The sequence below is a fragment of the Magnolia sinica genome, chromosome 8, assembly GCF_029962835.1.
Source record: "Magnolia sinica isolate HGM2019 chromosome 8, MsV1, whole genome shotgun sequence".
NCBI lineage: Eukaryota > Viridiplantae > Streptophyta > Magnoliopsida > Magnoliales > Magnoliaceae > Magnolia > Magnolia sinica.
This window is the reverse complement of record NC_080580.1, coordinates 84,706,534-84,731,517: the sequence shown is the minus strand read 5'-3', so window position 1 is coordinate 84,731,517 and position 24,984 is coordinate 84,706,534. Positions and strand designations below refer to the sequence as shown.

General features: G+C 40.8%; 1 protein-coding gene across 2 annotated transcripts; it reads right to left on the bottom strand.

Moving 5' to 3' along the window:
* Nucleotides 1-1,061: 1,061 nt before the first annotated feature.
* LOC131253557 (WEB family protein At2g38370-like) lies at nt 1,062-23,878 on the bottom strand. 2 transcript variants are annotated; one of them, XM_058254591.1, is made up of 2 exons: nt 23,598-23,878; nt 1,062-2,950 (listed from the first exon to the last, which is right to left on the bottom strand). In XM_058254591.1, the coding sequence occupies exons 1-2, from the start codon at nt 23,796-23,798 to the stop codon at nt 1,442-1,444; spliced, it is 1,710 nt and encodes a 569-aa protein (XP_058110574.1). In that variant the 5' UTR covers nt 23,799-23,878; the 3' UTR covers nt 1,062-1,441. The 2 variants fall into 2 exon arrangements, with proteins under 2 accessions (XP_058110574.1, XP_058110573.1); XM_058254590.1 differs by having other exon boundaries at nt 1,062-2,953; nt 23,598-23,877.
* Between the last annotated feature and the right edge of the window lie 1,106 nt (nt 23,879-24,984).

Genomic DNA, 24,984 nt, shown 5'->3' with positions numbered 1-24,984 from the left:
GAATGGGCAGCATGGATAAACACATGCATCAATGTGGGGCCCACATGTGTAGAGGATTTCAAAATCCACAAAAATCCTGCGTGGGACCAAATACAATTCCATGGGACCGAATGTAATTCCATCGCACCTAATTCCAACCTTTCTCATCCTCCTTGGATGTTGGATTTCACGGGACCAAATGCAATTCTATCCCACCTAATACCATCTAATACCATGCGCCAAACACCCCCTTAACCTATCATTTTAGGGCATGAGCCCAAAAAGGAGGCAGATCCAAGGCTCAAGTACCCCACACGGCAGGAGGCAATGGCGATAATGACGCCCCCTTTGAAACCTTCCTAGGGCCCACCGTGATGTTTATTTGCCATTCAACCTGTTCATAAGGTCAGGTAGACCTGGATGAAGGGAAAGCATAAATATCAGCTTGATTAAAAACTTCTGTGCCCCCGAAGAAGCTTTCAATGGTAGGCGTTCAATCCCCACTGTTTCCTGTGGTGTGTCCCAAGCTTTGGATCTGCCTCATGTTTGGGCTCATAATCCAAAATGATATGGCAAAATGGATGGACGGCGTGTATAAAATACATACATTATGGTGGGGCCCACAGAGCTTCTGCCAGGGCCAAGTCCGTCGACAAATGGGTAGGATGCCGTGTCCCCATTTGGCTTATTAAACATGGACCCCACTCGTACATACCAAAAACAGCATAGTATCGTACAAACAAATTGCCAGTGTTGTATAATTGGAAATGATCAAGATATAGTGGCTGCATCACAAGTTACAATACAGCCATTCGTTTTCCTGCCAACATGTTACGTGCATAGATTATCCAATCCATGAAAAAGGTGGGCCGCACAATTATGCACACCTGATATGAATATCAGGCTGATTGACAAATCTATCCATACACGAACATCAAAATCGGACGCCAAATGAGAGGAACCGCCTGATTTTCACATAGGTGATCACGAGGGTGTGTCCCACCTTTTGTACGTATTGAATATTCTACACATGAGACATGTTGGTGGGAAAAAAAAATGGCTGTATGACTTCTCATACAACCACTCCATCTGATCATTTCTCTTGTATGGATTTGCATGGAGTGTTTGGACATTCATCACAATCATCTATAGACACCAAACAGTACAAGAAAAGCTCAATCCACGTGGATACAGCAAACACTAACTCAAGCATGGTTAAAAGACTTGGAGACTCGGATCGACTCGTCCAGCCCTGAGTTGAGTCACAACTCACCGAGTTGGGAGTGACTCGTGGTATCGAACTGGATGAGGTGTTACCAAATCCAAGTCAATTCAGACAAGCCAGATTGACTCATCCAAGTCTTAAAACCATGAAATCAAGCAAACAAGCTTCGAAACCACAGTATCCAACAACATAACAAGAAAAACAGTAAGCAGATTGAACAATTTTAACAGTCTATCTTTACCTTGGGCTGGTGGGCCGCTGCTTCTTCTTCTTTTTCTTGTTTTGCTTCGCCAAGAGTAGTGAAATCCGTCCAAGTCCGAACTTCTTCCGCTTCGCAGAGAACTGCTTGTGACCACCACCCGCTTCTTCCCGCTCTGTCCTTGGAGGCGACAGAGCTGCATTCCGTTTGCTCAGCATCTGAGCCAACGACACCTTCGGCTTCTCCCTCCTCTCTGCTGCCACCCCCATTTCAAACTCTTCCGGCAGCAGCAGCTTCCGGCTCAAGATCTGCCCGATTGACAACGTGGGCTGCAAGACGCTCTTCGACCCATTAGCCTCCAAGTCCAGCCCGTTCACATCAAGCAGCCGGGAATCTCTTCGATGGTGGGACAGGCACGAGTTCTTGAACTTGGTATTGTTATGAACAGACCGCCTCTTCTGCCCATGCTCCGATCTCCATTTCCGTAGAGCTTCTTCGACCGCAAGCTTTCCTCTATTTGCCGCCTCAACACGGTTGAGAGCCTCTTCCAATGCCTTCTGGCTCATCTTGACTTCTTCCGACGCTTCCTCTACCTTTCTCAGGATAGCCGTTTTCGAGGCTTCTGCTTCATCGACATGAAGCATGGCAGATTCAATCCTCTTCTTCGAGTTCTCCTCAGCTTCTCGAGCTTTGCTAGTCAGAGCAGAATACTCCTCAAACGAAAGGGTTACTCCAACAGGCTTTTGCCGAGGACCTGTGTTTGCATTCTCACTGTTTGTTAGAGCTTTGATTTCTGCAAGAGCAACAGCTTCAGCAGCTCGAGCTGCTTCTTGCATCTTCTTGGCTGCATGCCACCTGATCTCGGCCGTTCTTATACTGGTCTTTGTCTGTTCAATCTCGGTCATCGTTTTTGAAACTTCAGATCGAGCAGTTTCCGCCATGTTTTTGAACTGTTCTGCTTCCGTGCTCAGATGTTGGAGCTCCTTCGAGATATCCGTCTGATTCTTGCTGCCACTGTTTTCCACGTCTTTGGTCAGTTGCAGCTTCAGTCTCGTCCGGTTCAGCTCTTCCTCCAAAGATGAAATCTTGGCAGAATTCGTCGCTAGCCGTTCACGTGTCTTCTCAAGCGAGGTTTTCTCCTTTTCCAACTTCCTGTTGAGGGATTCAACGGAAGCCCGGATCCCCGCAAGATCGTTCGTCGTTCTATTCAAATTCACCTTCGCCTGCTTCAATTCCATTAAGATCAGCCCTGGAGATGAAGCAGCACCTTGACTCAAACCTGCCGAAACCAAATCAAGATTCTCCGGATTTCGGTTTTCTTTTTCTACAACATGATTTATCTTCATGTTATCTGAATTTATCTCTGTAAATGAAATTGGTTCTGATGCTTCTTTTTGCAGCTTTGATTTTAATTCTTCCACTACCCTTTTCGTTGATTCCAGCTCTTTTAAGACCTCAAGGGTTTCCCGCTCTTTCAAGATCAGATCCTTCTCCAATTGAGCAGCCTGTTCTTCTACTTTGAGTACATTGACCCCCTGGAAGCTGTGCTGCTGAGAACAAAAAAAATAAAAAATAAAAAAAATAAAAAATCTCTTTCAGAACTTGAGAAGCACATCACAAACCATCGATGAAAAGGAAGTGAAGGGAACCATTACCCAAAAAAAATACAGACAAGGGAGCATATCTGCTACCTAGAATGCGAAAATAACAGTCCAATCCATCGATGAAAGAGATTTTTTTGTGAATGGCACTATCACTATTTGGAGAAGCGTTTTGTAGATCCTGCCATCTGCATTCTGTGAATGGCACCGAAAGGCTCCATCTCAACAAAATGTGATGCACATTCATTTCCATTCTCATTCTTGGCTAGACCAAACAGGCCTTAACACCAAGTTAAAAAAATAAAACCCAAGTTGCAGGATAGAAAACAGAGGCCTTTAATATGTACAAATTCTACAGTAAAAAAATACAATCATGGTGTGCTGTAAAGGCTGTTACGTAAAGGTAATGGTGGCAGCCATTACATGTTATGGGATCATAACAGCCATTATGGAAAAAATGACCTGTAACTACTGTTACAGTCCCCCCGTAAAGGCCATAATGGTTCATTTTGTGGCAGATACAGGTTTTTTGGATTTTCTTTTTTTAATTTTAATTTTAATTTTATTTTTTTTATTTTTTAAAAAAGAGACCTTATCGAGCATAACAGGGGCTGTAACGACCCGTATCGTAAAGCTAACAGTGGCCATCCGTATCGTAAAGCTAACAGTGGCCATCATGGCTACCGTTATCATTACGGAATACCTTGAATACAATTCATCCTAGCAAGAACTAAGAAAGAAATGGAGGTTGCCCGATCGCATATGCCCCAGAACGAGACAGAATCTAATGCGGCCCGGTGCACTCACATTTTGCGGAACTAAACCATTTTGCTACATGCTGCAAAAATGAGAATAGCACAGTGCACTTACCCATCCTGCCTACAAAATGCTAAGTGCACACAGGCAAGAGCCCTTTGTTGTGGCACTCACCTTATGCACAGCAATGAAGCACATGTGTTCAGGAATACCTCACTGTTCAGACCCGCTGCTGTCTAGAAAATCAGAGTGATCTGATCATCATGTCTGTGACGCATGCACAAAACAAATGATTTGACAAATTTGACACTCTACATACACAAGTGGCCCACCTGATGATCAGATCAGCTCAATTTTTAGACAAGGCATCAATAACAGGATTTGTTTTCCATACCACCCCAAACACCCAGCCTAACTTGTAGGCTGGGGGCCACACCATTCACATTTAGCAGCACATTCAAGTAAACCATGAAATAGCTCAAATGATTGTTCCTTTGTTTTCTATCAGCAACAAGATTTTATCCAAAACCAAAAGGAGAAAGAGAAATCGAATCCAATTACAATAGGCACCTTACAAATTGGACAGTTAATTAGCCAGAGCTGACCCTTCAAATTTTCAGGCTAAAATTAAAGACCATTCATTAATCAGGGTGGGCTAGGGCTCTACCTAAAACCCCATTGGCCCTGCCCATTTAGGGTTTCCATGGGCAGTTATGTAATACAATATCCATAAAACCAGAAGAGAGCAGATGCTTCATCTCCAGTGCATTCTGAGTTGTTCCAAAGCAGCATCAGGTCAAATGCTCGAGCAGTCCAAGAGCGAATGGTTCAGTGTCCAGATAGAGGACTCGACAGTTAGAGATTTGGGGGGAAGCTCGGGTTCCCTTCCAACTACATATCTTGGGCTTCCCCACTGCATCATTTCCCCATCTAAAAGCATGCAGGATCAGTGATTTTGAGATTGGAGAGGCAGCTGGCCTCATGGAAAAAAGGCAAACATCTCTCTTTGGGTGGTCAGATCATCATCAACATTGTCGTTGTTGTCATCATCATTTAAACCTTATCCCAACTGATTGGTGTCAACTAGAATGGTTGGATAATGCTTATTAAGTTGGCATTGGCAGCTTTGATGATCTATTTTACATCTTTTTTCACCGCCCTGCTTATGCCATTGCTAGAATGGAAAAATAAAATTAAAAAATCAGCAGGATTTCCTGTGGCAGGGTAGAGAAGCGAAGCATAAATTCCGTCTCCTTGTGGGGAAATAGGTTTGGAAGCCTACAAGCTAAGGGGGAGCCCAACTGAGATCTATGAAAGCAGTGGATGAAGCTCTAGTAGAGAAATGGATATGGCCCTTCGCAATGGAACAGTCTTCCCTCTGGTGTAGAGGACAGTAGAAGACTTCAGTGGAACCAATTGTGCTTCATGATATGGCCATTAATGTGAATGCGATCCATATAATTATGGAAGGATCACTGGGGTGGAGAATCCTCACTGCAAACTGCTTTCAGCCATCTTTTTTCCATTTGCCACAAGTTTGAATGCCAAGATCAACAACTATTTTAAAGTGGTGGGACATCAAGTGGTTTGGTCTCCCATCTTCTGATGGAATTTATCTGAAGCTGAGGTAGAATTCTTTAAGTTCAACACAATTGCTCTCATCAGTGACACTACATCCTTGAGGGAGGATAGAGTGTTTTGATTGTGGCAATCTTCTTGGGCTTCTTCAGTTAGACTTACGTATTATGGAATTGGAGAACAAACGCCCCCCTGAGGATGATTGCTTTCCCTTGGCTAGCAAGCTGTGATTGTATTCTAACACTAGATCACCTTCTCCGTAGGAACTTTTTTGAGTTAATGGATGTTCAATGTGTCCAAGGGATGGCAAAGACATCAACCATCAGTTACTGCTCCTATTTGGTGGCCATCTGGGACTGGTGCTTTCAACAATTTACGGTGGCGTGGTCCGTGCCTTTCTCAATCTCACAGCTCATTGCTACGTGGTGTGTATTCCCCAGAGGAAGCATTCATTTGGGGTCTTTGCTTTGTAGCTATCCTATGGGCCATTTGGAATGAGAGGAAAAATCACATTGTTAATAGTATAAGTGTGTCAATCCCTGCAGCTGTTTGGGACTAGTGTCTTCAACAATTTAATGTGGTGTGATCCATGCCAGTCTCTATCTCACAGCTTGTTTCTGCATGGAAACTGCATATTCCTCAGCAGAAGCAATTTTTTTTCTTTTTCATTTGGGATCTTTGCTATGTAGCTATCAGATGGGCCATTTGGATTGAGAGGAAAATTGTGTTTTTAGTAGTTGTTTGTTGATCCTGGTAACCATCTCAAAAATTAAATGCCTTGTTTGCCAATAGGCAGATCGCCTCATAGTGGTCTTTCCTTTTCTTCCTCAAAGTCCCTTATCACCAGTAAAAATAAAAATAAAAATCCATTGCCCACATTTTCATAAAACCCTTCACTAGGGTTGGCAATGGGCCGGGCTGCCCAACCCAGCCCTGTTGGGCACTTGGGCCACTAAACTTGGCTCAAGGGCCATGTCAAGCCAGGGCCAGGGTCAATAATAAATGGCCTGGCCCATTGGCCTTGCCAATCATCAACTGGGTCACTACTATACAAAAGAATGGACAATTTGTACATACTTGTGAGTGGTCTCATTCAAGGGCCAATCCGGGGTAGGGCCAATGATGAATGATTCAGTCAATTGGCACGGGCCAATCATTAAGTGGGTCACTGTTATATAAAAGAATGGACAATTTAAACATACTTGTAAGCAGTCTCATTCAACGTAATGTGTAATCTAAAAGCACTTTTAGATTCAAGATCATGTTTCTATAATCAAAACCATTTATATAATGGGATTCATAGTAGATGAAGGAGATACAACACAAAATTTCTTAGATTCAGACTTATTCCAAACCTTTGATCATGTCACTCTTTTACTTCAGCCCAGCCCAAGCATGTGGAACTAGGGCCAAGGTTGAGGCCTTCCTAGCCCGATTACAACTAGGGCTTCCATTGCTATCCTACCCATCATCTTCTCCATCTTTTCATCTCTAAAATAAATAAATAAATAAATTTAAAAAAAAAACTTCATTGAATTATTTATCTTCTTCTCCTTGGAGAATCTACAAATACCTACCATCATCAATCAAGACCAATCATCTCCAGAACTTGGAAATGAAAGCACTAGAGACTAATTCAACTACTTCCAATGATTCCTGTTGGAGATAAGATTTGAGCAGCCAACATTTCACAAAATGCCCCTGTTTTCTTCCCCATAACTCTCTCCCCACTACTTCCAATGATTCCTGTTGGAGATAAGATTTGAGCAGCCAACATTTCACAAAATGCCCCTGTTTTCTTCCCCATAACTCTCTCCCCCTCTCTTCTTCAGTCGAGCTCTCGCCTACTACTCCCAACAAAAGCACCATCTTTATGAATTCCAGCATCATTGGGTTCGCCCTAGCACAACCCTAGTCCCCTAAGCCCTGGGTCTTTGCCCTAGCCTAATCCTAGCCCTAATCGGGATAAAAAGGCATTAGGCCTGGCCTTGGCCCTATGGGGTGAGCCCTATGAGGTAAAGAGTGACATGATCAAAGGTTCAAGAATTTTTTTTGTAATATGCCCTCCATTCATGATGAAACCCACTTTATAAATGGTTTTGATCATGAAAATATGACCCCGAATTCAAAAGTGCATTTAAACTACACATGTACGTTGAATGGGACCGTTCACAAGTGTATTCAACTCGTCCACTCTTTTGTACAACAGTGACCCAATTGATGATTGTACCGGGTTAACCAAGGTATTCATAATGATAACAGTGGCCGTAACCGCCAATCTTATAGCCGTGATGAATCCCACTGTATATATGGTTTTGATCATGGAAACATGACCCCAAATCCAAAAATGTTTTTAAACTACAATGTAAGTTGAATGGGACCATTCACAAGCGTATTCAAATCGTCCACTCTTTTGTACAACAATACCAGGTCAACCAAGGAATTCATAACAGTAACAATGGTCGTAACGACCAACCTTATGGTCGTTACGATACGAGCTGTAACGGTTGTTATGCCACTGTAATGGTTGAATTTTATTTTTTACGTATCAATCAGCCATGTATAAGCCCCATATTGGCTCGTTAAAGGCCTGTATCAGTCTATACGGCTCCATATCAGCTCGTTACGATCATTACATGCCTTCTTTTTGTTCTTTTTCTTTTTTTCCAAATAGGCATCACAGCCCCCTATCGTGAAATAGTCACCATTGTTACCATTACATAACAGTTGTAACATAACCAATTTTAAAAACATAGGGTTGGGACTGGCCATTCATCAATGGCCATGGCGTGGTATTAAAAAACGGTTATGTAATTGACCGTTACAAAATGGTGACAGTGGGATTCGTTATGCAGTACAGGGTGTAATGGCCATTCTTTAAAAAATGGCCTGTAACAGACTGGTACAAGGCCATAACGAACTGATACATGCCCGTAATGGTTCAATACATTCTTCTCATGTGTAAAAAAATAAAGACCGTTACAGGGTCGTAATGGCCATTGCAAGGGTTGTAACCGCTCATATCATAACGGCCATAAGGTTGGTTGTTATGGCCACCATTACTATTATTAAATACCTTGGGCCCTGGCCTTGGCCCAACTCGAACGCCCGCCTAAATTTCAACATTGACGCCCAGCCCTCGAGCCAATTTGAGGGGGCCCGGGCCAGACCTAGCAGCCAGACCCATTGCCAACCCCAACTATACAGTATGGTTTTGATTGAAACTGTGGACTGAAGTCCCACATGGATACCATATCAGGTCTTATGCACAAGGTTAAGCTAATGACGCGGAAGAAATAAGACCCTTGACTTTCCTTATCCATGTAAATAGTGTTCAAAACCATCACTTCCTTGTCACATAATAGTCACCACTGTTACCATTACATAACAGCTGTAACGTAATAGATTTTAAATACATAGGGTCAATGGGTTAGGACTGGCCATGGCATGGTATTAAAAATAGTTATGTAATTGGCCGTTACGAAATGATGACAGTGGGATTCGTTATGCGATATGGGGTGCAATGGCCATTCTTAAAAAAATGGCCCGTAACAGACTCGTATAGGGCCATGACGAACTGATACAAGACCGTAACGGTTCAATACATTCTTCTCCTATGTAAAATAAATAAATATAAAAGAGAAAGAGAGACCGTTATAGGGTCGTAATGACCATTACGGGGGTTGTAACTGCTCATATCATAATGGCCAAAAGGTTAGTTGTTATGGCCACCATTACTATTATTAAGTACCTTGGGCCCTAGCCCTGACCCAACTCGAACACCCGCCTAGATTTCAACCTCGGCGCCTAGCCTCGACCCAATTTGAGGGGCCCCAGGCTAGACCTAGTAGGCTGACCCATTGCCAACCCCAACTATACAATATGGTTTTGTTTGAAACCATGGAATGAAGTCCCATATGGATATCATATCAGGTCTTGTGCATAAGGTTAAGCTAATGACACGGAAGAAATAGACCATTGACTTTCCTTATCCATGTAAATAGTGTTCAAAACCATGACTTGCTTGGGCTAGTACGTGTGCAAGGTTGCGATGGGATTGATGACTTGCAATGAGTACTATTGCCTTGTCTTAGGCAATTTGAGTTATAAACTCACATCAATACATGCGTGTGCACAACTTCGTACACAGCACAAAGGATCATGTGAGAAATACTCCTAAGTCCCATGTAGGGAGGGTACACTCACACCATGTCCAAACGTCGGTGTAGATGAGAACTGGTGATAGGTTTGATTGGTTTTAACACATGTCGCTAAACTTGGGTCCAGGATCACATTCGCATAGGGGTGTACATCGAGTCGAACCGAGTCAAGCTGACCTCTACTCGGCCATTGGCTGACCTCAGCTCGAACTCGGCTCGGCTCGGTCCTTGAGCCTGACTGGCCAGCTCAACTCGGTTCAGTTAGCAGCTCGGGCCGAGTTCGAGCCAAGATCGAGCTGAGTTCGCCATTGAGGCATTTCCACAAACACCTAGACTGCACCTTCAAAACCCATCTGTATGTGAAACAGAAGCAATGGTTTTACAGGTATTTTATCAAACACCTTCTAAGCAACATAAAAACCAAGAAAAAAAGGGTATTTGTTTCATGTACATACCTTCCTTGCCACCAGCCACACTTCGTTGAGTCATTTTATCAAACACTTGGTGAGCAACATCAATGGCAAAGTAACCGAGTCACCGAACTGGTTCGATCCGAGTTCGATTCAAGCTGAATTCAATTCGAGTCGAGTCAAGCTGGGGCCTACTCGAACTCGGCTCGAACTCATTTTCGAGCTCAAATAATCAGCTCGACTCGGCTCGAACTCAGCTTCGAACCAAGTCGAATCGAGCTTTTTCGAGTCGAGTCGAGTCGAGCTAGCTCGGTTCGTGTACACCCCTACATGCGCATGTGGTTAGGTCACTTGAGTAGAGACATGATTGGTCCCATGATAGTTCAACAAGGAATGCAAGTTGTACGATCATATTATCTAGCCTGTTCACCATGAAAAACCACTTGGATTGACAAGTCTAATTAATCATAAGCTCATGTAGTCTTTTTGGGTCAAAAGTTTTCAATATAAAAAAAGTTCAGAAAATAAAATAATGGTTTTAGGAGTTTTAATGCATGTGTTTTCCTTTGGTAGTGACTTGTCAAAAATCTAATGATGAATATTTACGATTAAGTGGGGTCCACGTTTAAGGTGTGGGGCCATATGAAAGTAGGGTGATGATGATGTCGAAGAATGCAAGTAGATGTTTGTTCCAGGGTTATAGTTCATGTGCAAGAAGACGGTCTCAGACTCTACAACAAGTGGTTGGCGATGGATAGATGCAACTTGATTGAGAAGCCCATGGGCCCAACCTGATGTGGAATATCATATATATGAGACCCATAAAATCCCAACCCAAGGCTCAAGAATCGGAATGCTCTCTCCCTAGGGGATAAGTTTTCTAGAAAGAGTGGAAAGGGTTCATCTCCTAGATGTGCGAGGCTCGTAGAACTTGGGGTGATCAATCCTTACACAGCTAGAGCTCTTGAAGCCACAGTTGTGGCTTGAAGTTTAAAGTGTAAAAGATCTTCATATTCTTCTTATTCCATAGATATGCTCCTAACAAGAACTTCATGTTTCTAGAATCTAAGCAAATTGCATTGCTTTGACCCTGTTTGAATTGATTGTAACCGATCCTTCGCACTTGTGGGAGTATAGTGCATAGGTTGCAAACCCAACACTAGGGCCGAGCTTGACCCACATTTCATTTCACAAAATGGGCTTGGGCAAACCCTAGCCAAGCTTGTTTATAGTCCTACTTACAAACTCCCTCTTTAGAAAGGGTATCCACCAAGAAATTAACTTCTTTAGGAACAAGATTAAAAATCATGTTTTCACTCTCAACTTGATGTCATTCACTGTGAAATTCCACTTCCATGGAGAGCTCAACTAACCAGAAGCCCAAGCCACAACACTTCTCAAGCCCCCTTCAATCATGAGGTGAATGAAGAGAGATTCCCCATCTGATGCAGACTCATGGCCCACTTAGGCCCATCCAAGCCCATTGTAGAGTCCAACACGTGCAAATTTTTTGAATAATTATTTGCAGATTTTAGAATTATAATTTACTATTTTTGGGAGATATGAGGGGGTGATTTAAAAATGTGATGACAGTGTAATTGATATGATTGAAGATATGGGCTAGATTTAGAGATTTGATTGCTTGCCATATTTATTTTTCATTAGGCCTTTGTCATATGAAGAGAGATTAGATTAGTTTGTAATAAATTATAATTGATTCTCTCAGTTGTAGAGATTTCAATTAAGGATTCTTTTAGGGGCTGTTTGATTTTCTAATTACAGTGGTAATTCACAGTAAATGGGTAATAATTATTAGCCTTTGAATTTCCAGCTGCATTTTCAAGGTGATGTTGACAGCCGCCTTCATTTATAGCACTTCACGTCACCCGAGGAAAAAACGTTACATTTGTGGAGCCCACCATGATATACGTGTCTTATCCACACCGTTCATCCCTTTAGCCAGCTCATTTTAGGGCATGACCCAAAAAATGAGGCAGATCTAAAGCTCAAGTGGACCACACCATAAGAAATAATGGGAATTAAGCTCCTACCATTGAAAGCTTTTTGAGGGCCCTAGGAGTTTTGGATCAAACTAATATTTTTGTTTTCCCTTTATCTATGACTCTATGAACTTATGAACAGGTTGGATGACAAATAAACATCAATGTGGGCCCTAGGGAGAAAATAGCCTTCAACAGCCAATGTCTTTACAATCATTGTTTCTTAAGGTGTAGCCCACTCAACCTTGGGATTTGCCTCATTTTTGGACTCATACCCTAAAATGTGCCATTAAAAAGGTTGGATGGTGTGGATAAGTCACATACATCACGATGGGGCCCACAAGTTTAAATCAACAAAAACATGGTTTTTTTTTACCGATTTTCAAGATGTAATTCCTTGCTAATTTCAAACAGGTGAAGTTAGCCATAATTAATTTTTTGACAAGTATTTATTGGGAAACTTAAAAATCATAAAGAACATCGAGACTCCCCCATTAATTTCTTCATGTGGTGATTGGCACTTAGGTGAAGGATAGGCAGTGACTTATACAATGGAGAAAGGAAACATTAGTTTGTAAAAAGGTCAGGTGGAGTTCTTGAAGGATCTTATGAGCCATGTATATCATCGTCGTCATTGTCATCTAAGCCTTATCCCAATTATTTGGGGTCGGATGCATGAATCTTTCCACTCTATCAAATGTCGAACCTTCAATTAGACCATAGGTCATCAAGTTTTTTCTTACTATATCCATTTATGTCCTTTTGGGCCTTCCCCTTTCCCTTTTAGAGGCTTTAACTTGTACCAATTCACAACTAACCGACACGGTTCTTGATCTCCATTGCACATGAACAAACCATCTAAGTCTACTTTCCCTCATCTTAACACTTATTGGTACTACTCCCAAGTTCCCTTGAATGCATTCACTACTAATTGCACCCTTCCTTGTCTTGCCACTCAAATTTGAACATCCTCATTTTATTTTATTTTTCGAGATCACTTTAATGCATCTTAAGCAAATCTAAAGCCAAAGTGTACTGCGCTAGAACGGTGCTTTCGTAGCTCAAATTTGAACATCCTCATTTATCCTATGAGATATATATATAAAGGATCCACTAGTTTAGGCAAATATGCTATGAAAGCACCGTTCAACAACACTTCCATTCTAAAATGATCACCAAAACCATAGAAAGCAATAAGCTACGGGTAAAGGCAGAATTAACTAGTAGCCATGCTCAATGGTGCACGCAGTGATGCGAGAGGAGATTCCGTAAGAGCAAAATTCAAAGTTGGAGCCATCATTGTCACGTGCGATCGCATATGCCATCATCCAGGATAGCATGCGATGGCATACTTTTTTGTGCAATATGTATGCGATCCCATATGCAAGTATGCGATCACCTATTGTTTTGTTAAAATTTATGTAAATGTAATATAAATAATTAAATATATAACTTAATTAATGGATGGTCTAATAGTCTCAAACTACAATGAAATAGGTAAAAGAACCCAATCCAATTACTTGTAGTAATTAGGCATAGTTTCTCCTAATTTTTTAGATTTTTTTTCAATTTTTTTCGATTTTTCCCATTTTTTAAATTTTATAAAATAAAATAAAATTTAAATTTTTTTATAAAAAAAAGGCAAAGCAATATGCAATCACATGTGCGAGCATGCGATTGCATATGCAAACAGCATATGCTGGTTGCATACAATGGCATATGCGATTTGACAACATTGATTGGAACGCAACAATAGAACCTTTAATGACAAGCCTCTCATCAATCAAGACCAGTCATCTCCAGAACTTGGAAATGAAAGCACTAGAGACTAATTCAACTACTTCCAATGATTCCTGTTGGAGATAAGATTTGAGCAGCCAACATTTCACAAAATGCCCATGTTTTCTTCCCCATTACTCTCTCCCCACTACTTCCAATGATTCCTGTTGGAGATAAGATTTGAGCAGCCAACATTTCACAAAATGCCCATGTTTTCTTCCCCATTACTCTCTCCCCCTCTCTTCTTCAGTCGAGCTCTCGCCTACTACTCCCAACAAAAGCACCATCTTTATGAATTCCAGCATCATTGGGTTCGCCCTAGCACAACCCTACTCTCCTAAGCCCTGGGTCTTTGCCCTAGCCTAATCCTAGCCCTAATCGGGATAAAAAGGCATTAGGCCTGGCCTTAGCCCTATGGGGTGAGCCCTATAAGGTAAAGAGTGACTTGATCAAAGGTTCACGAATTTTTTTGTAATATGCCCTCCATTCATGATGAAACCCACTTTATAAATGGTTTTGATCATGAAAATATGACCCCGAATTCAGAAGTGCATTTAAACTACATATGTACGTTGAATGAGACTGCTCACAAGTGTATTCAACTCGTCCACTCTTTTGTACAACAGTGACCCAATTGATGATTGTACCGGGTTAACCAAGGTATTCATAATGATAACAGTGGCCGTAACCGCCAATCTTATGGCCGTGATGAATCCCACTGTATAAATGGTTTTGATCATGGAAACCTGACCCCAAATCCAAAAATGTTTTTAAACTACAATGTACGTTGAATGGGACCATTCACAAGCGTATTCAAATCGTCCACTCTTTTGTACAACAATACCAGGTCAACCAAGGAATTCATAACAGTAACAATGGTCGTAACGACCAACCTTGTGGTCGTTACGAGCTGTAATGGTTGTTATGCCACTTTAATGGTTGAATTTTATTTTTTATGTATCAATCAGCCATGTCTAAGCCCCATATTGGCTCGTTAAAGGCCTGTATCAGTCTATACGGCTCCATATCAGCTCGTTACGATCATTACATGCCTTTTTTTTTTTTTTTTCCAAATAGGCATCACAGCCCCCTATCGTGAAATAGTCACCATTGTTACGATTACATAACAGTTGTAACATAACCAATTTTAAAAACATAGGGTTGGGACTGGCCATTCATCAATGGCCATGGCGTGGTATTAAAAAACGGTTATGTAATTGACCGTTACAAAATGGTGACAGTGGGATTCGTTATGCAGTACAGGGTGTAATGGCCATTCTTTAAAAAATGGCCCGTAACAGACTGGTACAAGGCCATAATGAACTGATACATGCCCGTAATGGTTCGATACATTCTTCTCATGTGTAAAAAAATAAAGACCGTTACAGGGTCGTAATGGCCATTGCAAGGGTTGTAACCGCTCATATCATAACGGCCATAAGGTTGGTTGTTATGGCCACCATTACCATTATTAAATACCTTGGGCCCTGGCCTTGGCCCAACTCGAACGCCCGCCTAAATTTCAACATCGACGCCCAGCCCTCGACCCAATTTGAGGGGGCCCGGGCCAGACCTAGCAGCCTGACCCATTGCCAACCCCAACTATACAGTATGGTTTTGATTGAAACTGTGGACTGAAGTCCCACATGGATATCATATCAGGTCTTGTGCACAAGGTTAAGCTAATGACGCGGAAGAAATAAGACCCTTGACTTTCCTTATCCATGTAAATAGTGTTCAAAACCATCACTTCCTTGTCACATAATAGTCACCACTGTTACCATTACATAACAGCTGTAACGTAATAGATTTTAAATACATAGGGTCAATGGGTTAGGACTGGCCATTCATCAATGGCCATGGCATGGTATTAAAAATAGTTATGTAATGGGCCGTTACGAAATGGTGACAGTGGGATTCGTTATGCGATATGGGGTGCAATGGCCATTCTTAAAAAAATGGCCCGTAACAAACTCATATAGGGCCATGACGAACTGATACAAGACTGTAACGGTTCAATACATTCTTCTCCTATGTATAAATAAATAAATAAATAAATAAAAGAAAAATAGAAAAAAAGAAAAGAGAGAGAGAGACCGTTATAGGGTCGTAATGACCATTACGGGGGTTGTAACTGCTCATATCATAATGGCCAAAAGGTCAGTTATTATGGCCACCATTACTATTATTAAGTACCTTGGGCCCTAGCCTTGACCCAACTCGAACACCTGCCTAGATTTCAACCTCAGTGCCTAGCCCTCGACCCAATTTGAGGGGCCCCAGGCTAGACCTAGTAGGCTGACCCATTGCCAACCCCAACTATACAATATGGTTTTGATTGAAACCATGGAATGAAGTCCCATATGGATATCATATCAGGTCTTGTGCATAAGGTTAAGCTAATGACACGGAAGAAATAGACCATTGACTTTCCTTATCCATGTAAATAGTGTTCAAAACCATGACTTGCTTGGGCTAGTACGTGTGCAAGGTTGCAATAGGATTGATGACTTGCAATGAGTACTATTGCCTTGTCTTAGGCAATTTGAGTTATAAACTCACATCAATACATGCGTGTGCACAACTTCGTACACAGCACAAAGGATCATGTGAGAAATACTCCTAAGTCCCGTGTAGGGAGGGTACACTCACACCGTGTCCAAACGTCGGTGTAGATGAGAACTGGTGATAGGTTTGATTGGTTTTAACACATGTCGCTAATCTTAGGTCCAGGATCACATGCGCATAGGGGTGTACATCGAGTCGAACCGAGTCGAGCTGGCCTCTGCTCGGCCATTGGCTGACCTCAGCTCGAACTCGGCTTGGCTCGGTCCTCGAGCTTGACTGGCCAGCTCAACTCGGTTCAGTTAGCAACTCGGGCTGAGTTCGAGCCGAGTTCGCCATTGAGGCATTTCCACAAACACCTAGACTGCACCTTCAAAACCCATCTGTATGTAAAATAGGAGCAATAGTTTTACAAGTATTCTATCAAACACCTTCTAATCAATATAAAAACCAAGAAAAAAAAGGATATTTATTTCATGTACAAACCTTCTCCATGTTCTTGGCATTTCTTATCATTAACCCATGCTTTTTTTTTAATATTTAAATAAATTTTGGAAAAAAAAGCCGTGCCCTATGAATTTCCGGTAAACCGGCAATTTTACAGACAATGGGCCTCATTAATTGCATCCAGAAATCAGACAGATCACTCAATCCCAACCATCCAACTGTTGTCCACCAAAATGGACGAATAAAAGGAAATGGTCAGCCGTCCAACTTCAAAGACTGATATCAGATAATCAAAACCGTCTGATCAGCATCATCTCCCCAGATACACTCCATCCACAATGCGGCCCACTATTCGGACGGTCTGTATTGCATACATTTTTGCCACGTGTACGGTTGACGAATCACCAACATTTATGAAATAGTGCAAAAAAACGGTCAAAGCAATCAAACCCCATTTTGAATTTCAAAAACAATTAAAAAATAACTCAAAATTCCAAGAAGTCCATCTTTGTAATTCTGAAAAAAGAGAAGGTTAAAATCGTACATTTGGGCTGTCCACGAGCTTTTGGAGACTCGAACGGTGCTGACGTGTCTATCTCAGCTCTGCCAGAGCTCATCTCCGTCGTCTTAACGCTCTCCGGCACTCGAGTTTCGGGTTCCGGTTCCGAGGAACGGCTGGGTTTCGGCAGGTGAAAAGGAAGCATCATTTTGATTTTCAAACCTCTGGAAGAGGGTTACGGTATATACACTTAGATAAAACAAGAAAGGAATTTGTTTATGGGAATTTACCTCTGCACAAGGTCGTTGATTTTTATTAAACTGGTGGCCCATTTTTGAGACCAGACCGGATTCGGTGATTGGAGGCAATGGAAAAATCATTCCATCAAAGATTTCCTGCCAAAAATGGTGAAAACTTTCAGAAAAGAACAAAAAAATAGTTGATACTGACAAAGGGAATCAATTTTTTAAAATCTCTCCTTACAATGTCGTTATAAATAACGGTTTGGTTTTCCTGGTGGGGAGAAGGGCCATTGGTGGGCACCAAATGCATTTTGTCTTTTTTCCAGCCTTCCTGAAAACGGGATGAAACTAAAATAAATTCTGTATCTGGGTCAAAAAAAACCTCAATAAAAGGAATGGAAAATAAAATAAAAGAATATTTAACAATTTTGATTAATTTAAAATTAATGAATAAATATTTTTTTGTTGGGTTAATAAAAATTTGGCCAAATAATTGTGATTAATTTAATTTCCCAATTTCAATTTTAATTGGCCCAGTAAAGTGGGTCCAGAGAACTCTGATTTTCCAAAATTTTCCAAATGATAGATTTGGGCAATGATGAACATCCCCCAACGATGTTATTAAAATTTATGAACAAATAAAAGGTAAGAACGGAGCTTCCGGGATAAGGTTAAAATTTTAAGTTACCCAAATTGATCTGATTGGGTTATCCACAAGGCTCTGACAACGAATTTTGTTGGAATTTAAATTTAAAAGAACTCGGCTCGAACTCATTTTCGAGCTAAAAAAATCAACTCGACTCGGCTCGAACTCAGCTTCGAACCAAGTCGAATCGAGCTTTTTCGAGTCGAGTCGAGTCGAGCTAGCTCGGTTCGTGTACACCCCTACATGCGCATGTGGTTAGGTCACTTGAGTAGAGACATGATTGGTCCCATGATAGTTCAACAAGGAATGCAAGTTGTACGATCATATTATCTAGCCTGTTCACCATGAAAAACCACTTGGATTGACAACTCTAATTAATCATAAGCTCATGTAGTCTTTTTGGGTCAAAAACTTTTCAATAAAAAAAAAAAAGGAGTTCAGAAAATAAAATAATGGTTTTATGAGTTTTAATGCATGTGTTTTCCTTTGGTAGTGACTTGTCAAAAATCTAATAATGAATATTTACGATTAAGTGAGGTCCACATTTAAGCTGTGGGCCTGTGGGGCCATATGAAAGTAGGGTGATGATGATGTCGAAGAATGCAAGTAGATGTTTGTTCCAGGGTTATAGTTCATGTGCAAGAAGACAGTCTCAGACTCCACAACAAGTGGTTGGCGATGGATAGATGCAACTTGATTGAGAAGCCCATGGGCCCAAGCTGATGTGGAATATCATATATATGAGACCCATAAAATCCCAACCCAAGGCTCAAGAATCAGGATGCTCTCCCCCTAGGGGTTAAGTTTTCTAGAAAGAGTGGAAAGGGTTCATCTCCTAGATGTGTGAGGCTCGTAGAACTTGGGGTGATCAATCCTTACGCGGCTAGAGCTCTTGAAACCACAGTTGTGGCTTGAAGTTTAAAGTGTAAAAGATCTTCATATTCTTCTTATTCCATAGATATGCTCCTAACAAGAACTTCATGTTTCTAGAATCTAAGCAAATTGTATTGCTTTGACCCTGTTTGAATTGATTGTAACTGATCCTTCGCACTTGTGGGAGTATAGTGCATAGGTTGCAAACCCAACACTAGGGCCGAGCTTGACCCACATTTCATTTCACAAAATGGGCTTGGGCAAACCCTAGCCAAGCTTGTTTATAGTCCTACTTACAAACTCCCTCTTTAGAAAGGGTATCCACCAAGAAATTAACTTCTTTAGGAACAAGATTAAAAATCATGTTTTCACTCTCAACTTGATGTCATTCACTGTGAAATTCCACTTCCATAGAGAGCTCAACTAACCAGAAGCCCAAGCCACAACACTTCTCGAGCCCCCTTCAATCATGAGGTGAATGAAGAGAGATTCCCCATCTGATGCAGACTCATGGCCCACTTAGGCCCATCCAAGCCCATTGTAGAGTCCAACATGTGCAAATTTTTTGAATAATTATTTGCAGATTTTAGAATTATAATTTACTATTTTTGGGAGATATGAGGGGGTGATTTAAAAATGTGATGACAGTGTAATTGATATGATTGAAGATATGGGCTAGATTTAGAGATTTGATTGCTTGCCATATTTATTTTTCATTAGGCCTTTGTCATATGAAGAGAGATTAGATTAGTTTGTAATAAATTATAATTGATTCTCTCAGTTGTAGAGATTTCAATTAAGGATTTTTTTCAGGGCTGTTTGATTTTCTAATTACAGTGGTAATTCACAATAAATGGGTAATAATTATTTGCCTTTGAATTTCCAGCTGCATTTTCAAGGTGATGTTGACAGCCGCCTTCATTTATAGCACTTCACGTCACCCGAGGAAAAAACGTTACATTTGTGGAGCCCACCATGATATACGTGTCTTATCCACACCTTTCATCCCTTTAGCTAGCTCATTTTAGGGCATGAGCCAAAAAATGAGGAAGATCTAAAGCTCAAGTGGACCACACCATAAGAAATAATGGGAATTAAGCTCCTACCATTGAAAGCTTTTTGAGGGCCCTAGGAGTTTTGGATCAAACTAATATTTTTGTTTTCCCTTTATCTATGACTCTATGAACTTATGAACAGGTTGGATGACAAATAAACATCAATGTGGGCCCAGGGAGAAAATAACTTTCAACTATTGACGTCTTTATAATCATTGTTTCTTAAGGTGTGTCCCACTCTACCTTGGGATTTACCTCATTTTTTAGACTGATAACCTAAAATGTGCTATTAAAAAAGTTGGATGGTGTGGATAATTCACATACATCACAATGGGGCCCACAAGTTTAAACCAACAAAAACATGGTTTTTTTAACCGATTTTCGAGATGTAATTCCTTGCTAATTTCAAACAGATGAAGTTAGCCATAATTAATTTTTTTATAGGTATTTATTGGGAAACTTAAAAATCATAAAGAACATCTAGACTCCGACATTAATTTCTTCATGTGGTGATTGACACTTAGCTGAAGGATAGGCAGTGACTTATACAATGGAGAAAGGAAACATTAGTTTGTAAAAAGGTCAGGTGGAGTTCTTGAAGGATCTTATGAGCCATGTATATCATCCTCGTCATTGTCATCTAAGCCTTATCCCAATTATTTGGGGTCGGATGCATGAATCTTTCCACTCTATCAAGTGTCGAACCTTCAATTAGACCATAGGTCATCAAGTTTTTTCTTACTATCTCCATTTATGTCCTTTTGGGCCTTCCCCTTTCCCTTTTAGAGCCTTTAACTTGTACCAATTCACACCTAACCGACACGGTTCTTGATCTCCATTGCACATGAACAAACCATCTAAGTCTACTTTCCCTCATCTTAACACTTATTGGTACTACTCCCAAGTTCCCTTGAATGCATTCACTACTAATTGCACCCTTCCTTGTCTTGCCACTCAAATTTGAACATCCTCATTTTATTTTATTTTTCGAGATCACTTTAATGCATCTTAAGCAAATCTAAAGCCAAAGTGTACTGCGCTAGAACGGTGCTTTCGTAGCTCAAATTTGAACATCCTCATTTATCCTATGAGATATATATATAAAGGATCCACTAGTTTAGGCAAATATGCTATGAAAGCACCGTTCAACAACACTTCCATTCTAAAATGATCACCAAAACCATAGAAAGCAATAAGCTACGGTAAAGGCAGAATTAACTAGTAGCCATGCTCAGTGGTGCATGCAGTGATGCGAGAGGAGATTCCGTAAGAGCAAAATTCAAAGATGGAGCCATCATTGTCACGTGCGATCGCATATGCCATCATCTAGGATAGCATGCGATGGCATACTTTTTTGTGCAATATGTATGCGATCCCATATGCAAGTATGCGATCACCTATTGTTTTGTTAAAATTTATGGAAATGTAATATAAATAATTAAATATATAACTTAATTAATAGATGGTCTAATAGTCTCAAACTACAATGAAATAGGTAAAAGAACCCAATCCAATTACTTGTAGTAATTAGGCATAGTTTCTCCTAATTTTTTAGATTTTTTTTCAATTTTTTTCGATTTTTCCCATTTTTTAAATTTTATAAAAAAAAATAAATTTTAATTTTTTTTTTTTAAAAAAAGGCAAAGCAATATGCGATCACATGTGCGAGCATGCGATTGCATATGCAAACAGCATATGCTGGTTGCATACAATGGCATATGCGATTTGACAACATTGATTGGAACGCAACAATAGAACCTTTAATGACAAGCCTCTCAATCCAAATCAAGTTTTCCACATGGTAAAGTGGTTGATTATGGAATGGGCTAGGGCTGATAATTATTTTGTAGGGAGCCCAATAGAGGGTTTTCAAGGTAGCTCAGCTGGGGGTTTCCTTTTCTTTGTATTAGTAGCTAGATGATTTCTCATCATCCTTTTTCCCTCCTCTTTTAGCTCTCTCTTTAATAAATTTTCTATTACCTGTATGCAATAAGTTATCCTTAGATCTAATTGCAATAATTAGATCAATAAACCAGAATCACCTTGCGAGTAATTACCTTCTCTCCTCAAATTAATAGGATAGATTCCAAAATAGAAACGTAGTTGCTTAGAAGCATGGGCGGCTCCCCTTCTCTTTTTTTTGGAAGATTTTTAAAGGCTGCTTCCTTGTTATGAATACCAAGGAATGCATCTACAATTTGGTCATCCCTATTAATTGACCTACTCATTGCAATTCAATTCAATTGTGCCTCCAAACATAGCCCAATTAACACTTCGAAACATAATAAAAAAGTCCGAAGTGTCCAAATCCAAATAACTCTTCAAAGCTTACAGTGAAACCTGTCAAGCTTAGAACATTGAATGTTTAAATACCATGACTTTAAGACTTGACGACTCAGATTGACCCGATCGGTGTCTCAAGTTGAGTCTCAACGTTTGAGTCTGGGGGTTGTATCGGCCCAACTCACCTAAGTCGGGCTTGACCCTAGGGTGCGACTCATGGTATTGAACCAGATCCACAAGATCCAAGTCAGTTAAAACCATTTTAAATGTCCAATCAAATTGTCAGAACAAATTACGAAATCTTACGCAATACTACAATCTCAATCAAGTGTTGCACATGTATTTTTGGAGTGAATGAAAGGGCAGTAATGTGAAATCCAATCAAATGTAAATGAATGAAATCCAATCAAATGTAAATGAAGGTGAAATCCAACACATTTTCCTTTTACCCAAACATAAAATGAATGCATCAAAACCATCCATGTTATGCATGGGAAACATAAAAGGCGCTCTCATGCAAGTAGCACTCCAGTCCTAACTAGACTGGCCCACTAGTAAATTGATTATGGACCATTGAATCAGGACAGTCATTCATCAGGCAGGTACACGTCCTGGCCTAGAAATCAGGATGGTCAGCTTCTCAGGTAGACCCCTCTTGAATATTTAGCGCCGACCACTGATCAATTTTGCCGAACTCATCCTTTCGCATAAATACCCCATGCACCTGATGAATTTCCGGCCTAAATCCGAGCAATTTGTACATGCAGTGGGGCCCGCCTGTTGAACGGCGGGATTCACACCCACATGCACCTTTGTCTCAGTAGCCTTATCAGAGTCATCTTGAAGGGTTAGAATACTATCGGCACACCCCCTCTACACATGCCATAAACTCCCAGCAATCCAGACAACACAGACAATGGGCCTCATCAATTGCATCCAGAAATCAGACAGATCACTCAATCCCAACCATCCAACTGTTGTCCACCAAAATGGACGAATAAAAGGAAATGGTCAGCCGTCCAACTTCAAAGACTGATATCAGATAATCAAAACCGTCTGATCAGCATCATCTCCCCAGATACACTCCATCCACAATGCGGCCCACTATTCGGACGGTCTGTATTGCATACATTTTTGCCACGTGTACGGTTGACGAATCACCAACATTTATGAAATAGTGCAAAAAAACGGTCAAAGCAATCAAACCCCATTTTGAATTTCAAAAACAATTAAAAAATAACTCAAAATTCCAAGAAGTCCATCTTTGTAATTCTGAAAAAAGAGAAGGTTAAAATCGTACATTTGGGCTGTCCACGAGCTTTTGGAGCGGCTTCCAGGCAGCGCTGCCGCCGAACCGCGTTACGGCCTCCCTCACCGACTCGAACGGTGCTGACGTGTCTATCTCAGCTCTGCCAGAGCTCATCTCCGTCGTCTTAACGCTCTCCGGCACTCGAGTTTCGGGTTCCGGTTCGCGACCGGAACGGTCTAGGGTTTCGGACATGGTGAAAACGGAAGCTAGCTCGGGTTTAGGGGTTTTGATTTTCGAAAGGGCGCTCTGGCATTTTATGATGGGTCATGACATGGTCATGCATGAGTCATCCATGTATGAGGGTAACGACTAACGAGTAATGATGATTTGATGTTAGTGGGAAGTTGTACGGACGTCTGACACAGAGGTAAAACGTTCGATTTTTGAGTTAAAGGCTCGGTGCTTTGTCCCAGTTTTTTGATGATCCAGACCGTTGATGTACAAGGAAATAGATTGGATGGACACCATAGGAAAAATCACTTCCATCAAAGATTTCACGTGCACAAAAGGATGTGATGAAAACGGTTGTCAGGAAATAACAGCTTCTAATTGCCTTTGTATGTGTGTTACATATCGAGAGAGAATTATATTTTTTTTATTCGTGTGGTAGATGACTTAGGATGTTTAAATGAACGGTTTGGATTTTCCGATGGTGGGGTAGAAGGGCCGAATAGGCTGGGCGAGCCTAATTCATGCATTTTGTCCTTTTTTCGCAGCGTACTTCTTTTCTCGAAAAGCGGAGTACTGAAACTGAAAGGAGTAGCAACTCTGTACTCTGCACGAGTAACAAAACAATAAGCGTGCACATGATTTTACAATCGTGACATGGGTAAAATAAAATCAAAACCGCCCAATATATAAAAATTATATTAGATTAATTATGAAGAATTATATAGAATAAATATTTTTTTCTGATTGGGTTAATCAAAAATTTAATGGTCCAAATATACTTGCTGATCTAACTTATATTTCCCAACCCTTTCAATTCTTCACATATGGCCCATGTAAAGTGGGTCACACGATTTGAACAATCTAGATTTTCCTAAAATTTTCCAAATGTATAGTATCTGTGGGCAGATGTATAGATATTCATACACCACCAACGATGCACCTTATTAAAATTTCCATGAACGGAAGATAAATGGTATGGTGATGAGAACGGACGCAGATTGCCGGCGACTAGAGGTTAATCGAATTTTTTAAGAACTTGACCCAAACTTGATCTGATTCAGGTCTACTCCAGCAAGGCTAACTCGATCTAATCTGAATTCTTGTTGGCCTAACTCAAATCGAGTCTGACTCGATCTTAGAAACAGAACCGAATCGAATCGGATCGAGTTGAGTCTAGGAGAGAGAAAGAGAGAAAGGATGAGAAAAG